Source organism: Pleuronectes platessa, chromosome 1 (assembly GCF_947347685.1).
Source record: "Pleuronectes platessa chromosome 1, fPlePla1.1, whole genome shotgun sequence".
Classification (NCBI taxonomy): Eukaryota; Metazoa; Chordata; class Actinopteri; order Pleuronectiformes; family Pleuronectidae; genus Pleuronectes; species Pleuronectes platessa.
This window is the reverse complement of record NC_070626.1, coordinates 30,875,860-30,885,239: the sequence shown is the minus strand read 5'-3', so window position 1 is coordinate 30,885,239 and position 9,380 is coordinate 30,875,860. Positions and strand designations below refer to the sequence as shown.

Genomic DNA, 9,380 nt, shown 5'->3' with positions numbered 1-9,380 from the left:
TCCATTCATCCTATTACACAGCTTAACCCTTCACTGTCCACTGTGGTGCGTTCACTCTCCACATGTTGCCTTCATGTCCACTAGTTTGTCTCGTGTGTTTCTTGTAATTGAACAGACGTCTCATTCAGTCAAGTGTCAAAACTCTAAATTACATTTAATGTTATTTCTGAACTTTACTGATCTGTTCATTACATTTATACAATTTCTCAACAAACAAATCTCGTCATTATTCAGAATTAAAGTTCAAACACAAACTTAATATCGTTTTTCTCATTAGGAGATTTTTCACCTCAACACTCATCACATCCCTCTGTAGAGATTTTAAATGATTTCTAGAAGACTCTTCAGAGCAGATTGATTGTGGTGTGGAAAACATTTTTCTATACAAACAGCGCCATCCTCAGGTGAGCAGCATAATCACAACAACAGGCCACTGGGAAACGTGTGATCAGGTAAAGCAGATACACAGGAACCTGAACAGAGATAATCTTAGTTAAAGAATAAATATAAAGAAACATAAAGAAACATGTTTAAAATCTAAATCATAATTTACACTCTTCAATCTTATCTTATCAGTGGGACCAGTTTCATACAACACAGTCATGTAAGTAAGAGTAAGAGACAAATGTGTGATTAAATCAAAACTTCAGATTTAATTTTAACTGAAGAGGAAGAAAGATTGAATTCTTATTAGAAAATAAAATACATTAAAATCAATGAATTTATCAATTATTCATCAAACAAACAAAAATGAAACTTCGGGAAGTAAATTCTGAGCAAAAAGATTCTGACCCTAATAATGATAACAATAACAATAGTAATAATGACAATTTAGATTTCTACAGTGCCTTTCAAGGTACCCATCGTTATTTTAGAAAGCAAAGAAAACGAAGTCGGCAATAATTAATAATTCTGCTGCAAGATGGAGGCGCATAAGGAATAATAATAAAGAGAATATGATTCCACAGTAGCGATGTTTAGGCTGTGATTATAACTAAAAATATCAGATTTACTGTGTTAGATTTAAGTCAAAATAAGTTTAATAGAAATAGACGAAGACGCCTCCTTACGCCGTCACCGCTCCTCTGATAAAAGCGTCCGGAAGTTCTTCAGCTCTCGGACGCTTGTTGAAATCCTGCGAGAGGTTAAAACAACAGTCATCTCTGTGTTCAGGTGCCACCAAGAACAATTACAGAAAAACGTCAACTTATGCTCACTGACTCCAGAGGATATAATACAAACATTTGTGGCTTTTTGTGTCTGAGCCTATAAATGCCAGTAGTGTATAATCACATGATGTAATTTATCGTTTACTCTCGCCGGACTCTCACCTTCCAAAGGCGTTGAGCAGGGAGACGATCTCCTGGCGGCTGAGCTGGAAACTGGGTCGCCGCTGGCTCGCCGCCGCGGGCAGAGCTTCAATCTGCCGCTCTGAAAACAGAATCTTCAGCGCTGTGCCTAATCCCTGAGTCTGATGAAAACACAGAGGCACAGAGAGAGAGAGAGAATCACAGAGCAAATCAAAATGTAACGGCTCATCACAATACTTACACTGACCTGGCTGTTGTTAAACCCTCATTAAACCTTATCATCCGAGAACAAAATATTGATTCAAATAAAAACAATCACATATTAAACATTAAAACAACGTCTCACCTGCAGTTTCCCCCACAGTCGACATTTGAAGCAGCCGACACAATCCATGATCCTGGAGATGTTGAGGAAGGCCAGTCTGATGTCCTCCTAGTGGGAACAAACACACACAAACACACACACACAAACAGACACACAAACAGTCACAGTGTGTTTGCACTTTGGCTCAACTCCTGTTGTTTGAAATGTGCTGTACAAATAAATCTGACTCGACTTAAAACAGGTTTAAGACCAAAGACAAAGAGGCAACAAGAGGCTGCACAGTTACTTTGTCAAACTGAATTTGAGGAGAACCTCATTTTGTTTTCAGTCAAGACAAAGCTCCTGATTTTTGTGGCTTTTAATATCAGTGTGGCTTCACACCAGCAGAGTTTCAGACCTTCAGTTTGCCTGCTTCCTTTTCGTCACCGGCAAACAGAGAAGTCTCATCAAAGTGCAGAGGGAACGATCTGGAGGAGTGAGGACGGAGAGGAAGGTCACAACAAACTGCAGCGCACACAACGACAGCACAGGAAGCACCACTAATGAGAAATCATCATATTAACATTTTAAATTCATCTCTATTTTATTTTATTTGATCCTTACTTGACTAAAGGGTCAGTGAATAGAGGGTCTCATACACTGTAAAGATTTAAAAGTCATATACGGGACAATTTACAGAAAATAAATAAACAGAAAATAAGATCCTGATTTAAACGCCTGTAGCTGTATTTGAATAGAACATGTTTATGATATTAACGGGAGTACCAGCAGCCCTCGGACTGACCTGGCCAGTTGTGCGACATGCAGCAGCAGCTCTTTGTGTCTCCGGTCCTCCTCGGCTCGGCCGGTGTAGAGCTGGAATGACGGCTGCTGGAAGACGGGCAGAGCCTTGGCCAGCGCCCGCAGCTCGATCAGGAACAGGAAGTAGAGGTTGCGGAGCCTCTTCGGCCCCTCGCCCTCCGTCAGCTCCGAGTCGAACCGCGTCCTGAACTCCGACACGTTGTGACCCCACTTCCTCTGAAACCAGCTGTCTGAAGGTGGAAGAGACACGTTCACTTATTTATTTACGTTCAAAATGTTTGGAAACATAATAACGAGTGGAGTCGATTGAGTCCGGGAGGGTTTGTGTGTTTCAGTCTCACCGTCCAGCAGGTACCTGGCGCTCAGGTGGATGTTGATGCTGGCGTGCAGGCCGGAGATGAGGCGGTAGAAGGCTCTCTTCTCCACACACTGACCTGCGAGAGGAACGGAATCAACAAACAAATACTCCACAGCAGCGTCTCTGTCAGTCGATCCTCTTCAGGGGAAACATGCGCTCACCTTCCAGCCAGTGGTAGAACGTCCTCGCTGCAAAGTAAACACAACGGTTATAGTTTCACATGTATGATAGATCAAAATAGGAAACAAATAAAATCTACTAAAACAAACAGACACTGAATAGTGGCTCAGATTCATACAGTGTCAGAAGCTGCAAGGATAATATGGAAGACCCAGTTAAAGGACATAAATAAGTAAATTAAAAACAAGAGTAATATTGTAGAGACCCCGGGATCTTCATAGTTCAAATAGGGTTCCCAGATTAAAAAAAATTGGTTTCGTTTCCATTTTCAATGTACATTTAAGATTGCAAGTCCAGAGGCAAAAGTCGGCACCTTTTAAAATAATGTCTACTATTGGGAGAAAATGAGCAATCTATGTTTAATCCTAAATTCCGTTATTTTGGTGCGATTTACAAACTTAAATTGATTTGGTTTTATCTCCTAATATCTTAATAACTGAAAGTTCCTTCTCCAAGATAATAAACACAAAGTGCTTATCACCCGAGAAGAAGAAGAAGAACCTGAGGATCCACATGAAGCGAGTGGTCCAGTGAACTCACCCTCGCTTCCTGAGCTGCTGTGGAAGGAGTCGGGAACGAGAGGTCGTCTGACAGTGTACGGCCTGCGAGGCAGAATGAAGGGAGAAGGTTTTTAAACACCCACATGCTCTCGTTGTAAAACTCTACTTCATATAAAACAGTATCGTCTGCATAGAAGCGGATGCAGGGTTATAACTAATGGTAATCATAGCACGAATTGTATTTTTTTCTGAGTTTTTCACTTGAAGCAGTTCTCCTCGTAGATGCTGTTCCAGATCCTCCACACCTCAGGTCCTCTGTAGCTCGTGAAGCGTTCAGGGTTCAGCAGCAGGTCCACGTACTGGGAGTCTGGAGATTCCTCGTCTGGGAAACAGAAACCAAAACTAATCCGAATCAATATCTCACCAAAATGTGTAGTATTGTAGTGAACTCTAAATACAAAGGATATTGATCTATGTTCCATTAGTTTACATATAAAATGTACATTCACTTTTTATCATATTCTCCGAATATCCTTTAAACTATGTTCAGTTTTTACTCTAATTTGTGTTTTCCTGAAAATATCAACATTATGTTAATAACTCTAAATTATCAAATAATGTATATACTCTGTATATTTATAGTTACAAAATATTTGTCAATTTATTATGCTCCCTTAAAAGATTAGATATTCTTTAAATGGTTTTCTAGAATAATTTTAAATGCCCCAAATAAACTCCGTACATTTTAGTTCTTTAAATAGTTAAATATTCTCCCCATTTTTTTTCCCATACATGTTTTTTATTCTTTATTCTTCTAAATATGATATAATATAATTTCCGGGGAAACTTTTCTTTGTGCAGAAATGTTTGTGATCTGAATAAATACAGTTTTGTTTTGGCTTCTCGTTCGTTGGACTGAATCTCACCGTCTGTGACACAGAACCGCTCGGCCTCATCGTCGTGTTTGCGCCAGTCGAGCAGAGCCTCTCTGGTCTCGGCACTGGGAATCGAAACAGACCAGATGTTTTAAACCTCACAGAAAACCTGCTTAATAGATTTGTTCTCTAACATTTTCAGTTTTTTTCATCTCTAATATGAGAACAGTGAACTCGTCTTCCTCATCTTCACCTCAACGAAACGTCCACAGCTCCGAGATGCTGAGTCTTCTCACACTCATCCAGCTGCATGTCTGTTTCTGCTGAATACTGAACACACACACGCAAACACACACACACACACACACACACACACACAAACACACACACACACACAAACAGCACACACACACAGCACATGACAGGATATGTCGGCTTTGTTCCTCGTGACTTTCTATTTAGTTCACATGTATGACTTCATCTATGTGTTTTTAGATGGACTCACCTTGTTGTGTGATGAAGATCTGATCCCCTCTGGAACTTCATTCTGACAAGAGGCAGAGTCTGATGTGAGTGAAGCTGATTGGTTTGTTTATCTCAGGTTGATCAGACGACTGGAGATTAAACTGTTTCTCATTTTGACCTAACAAATTATTATATCTTAAGTGGAAATTACCCCGTTTCTTTTTTATTTTCTGATAATATCACATATTACGTATTGCTGTTTTCTTGTTGTATGTTTGACTTTGTAAAGCACTAGTTGATTTAAATGTGCTATATATATTTAAATTTGACTTTGACATAACCTCCTTTTCTTCTCTTGAGCTTTATTTAGCAAACAAAGACTTGGAACAGCGGCTCACTGGTGTGGAGCGTGAACTGCAAAACACTGGGTTCTCAAACCTGCTGAGAAAGTTCTGACACGACACTGGCACCATTGAAACCAGTAATAAAGTGAAATGGTTGAAATCAGGGGACTCACAGGAGCGCAGGCCTTCACAGCACAGTCCCTCAGACCACAGTGAGCGCTCGACGTCCAGAACGGACACGGCTTGTCCAGGTTCACCTGCACAGGAACAAAACCCTGACTCACAACCTCATAAACACACCCTGTGTAGAGTGTGTTTGTGTGTGTGTGTGTGTGTTCATTTACCTTGTAGAACCTGAAATAGTCAGACTCCAGAAGTGTTTGGAGTTTGGGGAAAAGCTGCTCGTTGTTGAAGCCATCGATCGTTTCCACGTCACAGGCGCAGTCGTCCAGGTCGCCCGTGACCTTAGACAAGAGGAAGATATGTCCTCAAAACTCTGCAGTTATAGTGAACATACTTATTCCCTCATATGAGCCAAGATGAGATGTTTTCATTAGGCTTTAGCAGCTCAATTTTGTCATTGTAATCAATACCAATATTATACAAGTTCAAAAGATATTGATTTAATGTTAAGGATTGTGAGAAAGGATTGTGAGGAGAGATAAAACACACAATGAATCCACCTCAGATTTGTAGAATGTTTCACTGACTTTAGAGTTTAAAACCACAACCAGCAAGTTTTAAACATGAAATAAATAATAATCAGTCATTTATCGAGATCAATATCAAAAGATGACATCTTAGCTTTGACATCATTTTAAAAAATAATCTCCCAGCCCTGGTTTACAGTTCATTAAAAACAGTTGAGTTAAGATCAAATAAGTTAAGATAAAATATGATAAGTTAAGATAGAATAAGATGTACATTTATTGAGCCACAGTTGAGGAAATTCACAATTGAGAAAATAAAGCAGATAAAATGTGAATAAATATTGAATACTGTTTTCAAGAAGCTGATTCAATAATCTTTATATTATTAAACATAGATACAAACAGTCTTTTTTATTCAAATATATACAATTAACATAGCGAGTAAATTTACAACAGTTCTATAGTTTTTATCTTATTTCATATTCTCGCTCGCAGGCGACTACATGCAATGTTGTGTTTCAAACGCTGGGAGGCGTCACAGCAGAGGAAATGCACAGAGGAAACGCTGAGAGGAAGAGGAAGTAACATGGCGTGAAAAGTGGACTGGACAGCGGTGGAACCTGAGCTCAGATGGACACACACACTCAGACTGTAAACTACCACTGGACACTGGGATACAAACTAAATCTAAATCTAAAATCTAAATCAAACTAATCTAAAGTTTAGAGTGAAAGGAAAGAAAAGTTAAATAACAACAGGAAACTGTCAGAATAAAAGCGGTTTGGTTCACCTGACAGAAACACCTGCTTTCTGCACAGCTGCACATCTGGAGGAGGAGGAGGAGGAGCAGCTTCATCAGGACCTCTTCTTCTTCTTCTTCTGATAACACACACTTTCAGTTTGAGAAGCACAGTGTTCCTCACACACACACATACAGACACACACCCTCTCTCTCTCACACACGCACTGAGTTGCTGAGCCAGGAGGAGGGGGGCGGGGCTCGAACTTGCAGCTTCCTGGTGTTTCCTCATGTCCAGCCCACTGTACGTGCGGTACGTGAGTGATCGATGACACTCACCTCGGACTGTCATCGATGTTCCGAACCACGGCCCCTCATCACGCATTACGTTCAGCCATCACGTGCAGCGTGTCAGTATCACTACGCACAGACTGATCTGTGATCTGTTCAGGTCAGAAACAGAAACTCTTGTTTGCTTCTGATCAAATAAATCTCTCATCTGTCCAACACACACACACACACACACACACACACACACACACACACATACACACACACACACACACACACACACTGTGACATCACACAGATGCGAAAACCTCATGTTTTGATGGCGTGTAATCAAACACCAACAACAATAGATCTGTTCAAGTTTGGGGTCTGATGTAGAGTGACCAATTTTATATTTCGGCACAAAAAAGCCAAACTGTTGTTGTTAACAGAGAGAGAAAAAATATATATTAATATTTTACAATATAATATATATAATAGATCTGTTCAAGTAGGGGCTCTGATGTAGCGTGAGCAATTTTATGTCAATCGGACAATGTAACAACAACTTATATTGACACATTGAGCTGTTCAGGCTTGGACTCCGATCATAAGACAGAAGTTTGGTGGTGATAGGACAATGCACAGTGGAGTTATGACAACATCGTCTCCTCTGGCGAAGGATGAATCTTCGCCGTCCCTAAATGTTTACACGGTTTGAGGAAACGTCACATTTCTGACCATGGTCCAATGACTTGACTCAGCTCATCTGATCCTTCAGGACCTTCTCCTTTAAACTGTGTTTGAGAATAAACAGGAATCAGTTCACTTTCTGCTGCCAGTGGAGCCTCCAGACCTTTATCCCCAAATTTCCTCCAGCTCCTGTTTGTCCTCTGAGCTTCAGCCTCTTTAGACAACACAGCAGCAGCTGGTTCCGTCACAATCGGTTTCTACTCATTTATATTTATCTATTTATTATTTATACTGGAAACTTTTTTGGTTTCATTAATTTAAACAAACAGCTTCAAAAAACAAGTTAATTTGAAGCATTCCCAGTTATTGGTTATTTATTATTTAATTGTTTTCAGAGCTACACTGGACACACGTTCCTGACATGTTCCTTACATGTTCCTGACGTGTTCCTGACGTGTTCCTGACACGTTCCTCACGTGTTCCTCACATGTTCCTTACATGTTCCTGACGTGTTCCTGACGTGTTCCTGACGTATTCCTGACACGTTCCTGACGTGTTCCTGACATGTTCCTCACGTGTTCCTCACATGTTCCTTACGTGTTCCTGACATGTGCCTGACGTGTTCCTTATGTGTGCCTTACATGTTCCTCATGTATACCTCATATGTTCCTGACGTGTTCCTCACATGTTCCTGATGTGTCCCTCGTACACGTAGAAGACGTAGACGTCAACTTGGAAACACAAGGAGATTCCAGATCTTTTGGTGATCAGGCAAATGAATTGACCTGTTGAGGCCTTTAAAATGCTCAAATTTTCAATGGGCTTGGCAAAATGGCTCAACGGTGCCCCCTGGAACGCAGTCCTTAGTTAACCTGATGTGTTACATTATTATTTATTTCAGGTTAATCTCATTAATTGATATGAAAAACTTGCTGGTTCAAAAGTCAAAGCATTTAACCTCTATTTAATATTTAATTAAAATTTTAATGTTTGTGTTGATTGGCAGTTAGTTATTGTGATACCATTTATCAGCCACGCGGTGGGGCTAAAATACGCAATTTTTTTATTTTGTATTTAAAGGAACAAGCTGCTCAAATAATTATTATTTTATATCATTATGTGTCAAAAGGTAAAACAAAAACAAGAGTGAAACATGGTTTGAATTTCAAGTTTAAACTATTCATGTCTGAATTGGGAAACAGAAACAAACAGAAACACTAGAAGTTTTAAATTCAAATGTCTTTGTTTATTTGATAAAGAGATTTCTTTGTCCTCGGAGCTCAGGGTGAAGACAGGTCTCTTCTCCATGTTGGTGCCGGGGAGCAGTGGTGGACAGGACCCTACTCAGGTCCTAGTGGACAAACCACAAGTTTCTGTATCTGAAGTGATTGTTGTCATTTCTCGTTGGAAACTTGGCAAAACATCAACAAACAATCACAACAACGACCACAAGAGACGAAACACCCTCAGAGAAATACAACATTCAATCGTTCAGTTGATGAAGGAATAAAACTGTTTAAAGTCAAACTAAATAAACAGCTGCACTGAGAACAATGTAAACTTCAGGTTAGATAGAGATTAATTTCTGTTTTATTGTAAAACACACAAAGAATATGCAAACAGTATCAATGGGGTTCCATGTGTATCCGGTTCATTTATTATCTGGACTCTTTTTGGGAACGCTCATGCAACATGACGTCATGTGTTTCCTTCAGATATCAAACATAGGCCCGGGGAGTTTCCTCTGCTGGAGGGAATTCACTCTGCAGCTGAGCGAACCCACTCACACCTTCAGAGTGTCAGAGATGGAGAACAGGGGCTCACATCAGCAGAAGGTTCCATGTGTTAGAACATAGGTTTTAAAATGTCT

At 40.0% G+C, this 9,380-nt stretch overlaps 1 protein-coding gene across 1 annotated transcript; it reads right to left on the bottom strand.

Moving 5' to 3' along the window:
* Nucleotides 1-135: 135 nt before the first annotated feature.
* On the bottom strand, nucleotides 136-6,981 carry ero1a (endoplasmic reticulum oxidoreductase 1 alpha). The gene is made up of 15 exons (XM_053425416.1): nucleotides 6,599-6,981; nucleotides 5,503-5,622; nucleotides 5,332-5,415; nucleotides 4,855-4,896; nucleotides 4,603-4,679; nucleotides 4,401-4,474; nucleotides 3,736-3,856; nucleotides 3,515-3,576; nucleotides 2,956-2,982; nucleotides 2,778-2,870; nucleotides 2,420-2,666; nucleotides 2,033-2,102; nucleotides 1,657-1,743; nucleotides 1,332-1,471; nucleotides 136-1,135 (listed from the first exon to the last, which is right to left on the bottom strand). The coding sequence occupies exons 1-15, from the start codon at nucleotides 6,662-6,664 to the stop codon at nucleotides 1,075-1,077; spliced, it is 1,371 nt and encodes a 456-aa protein (XP_053281391.1). The 5' UTR covers nucleotides 6,665-6,981; the 3' UTR covers nucleotides 136-1,074.
* Nucleotides 6,982-9,380: the final 2,399 nt, after the last annotated feature.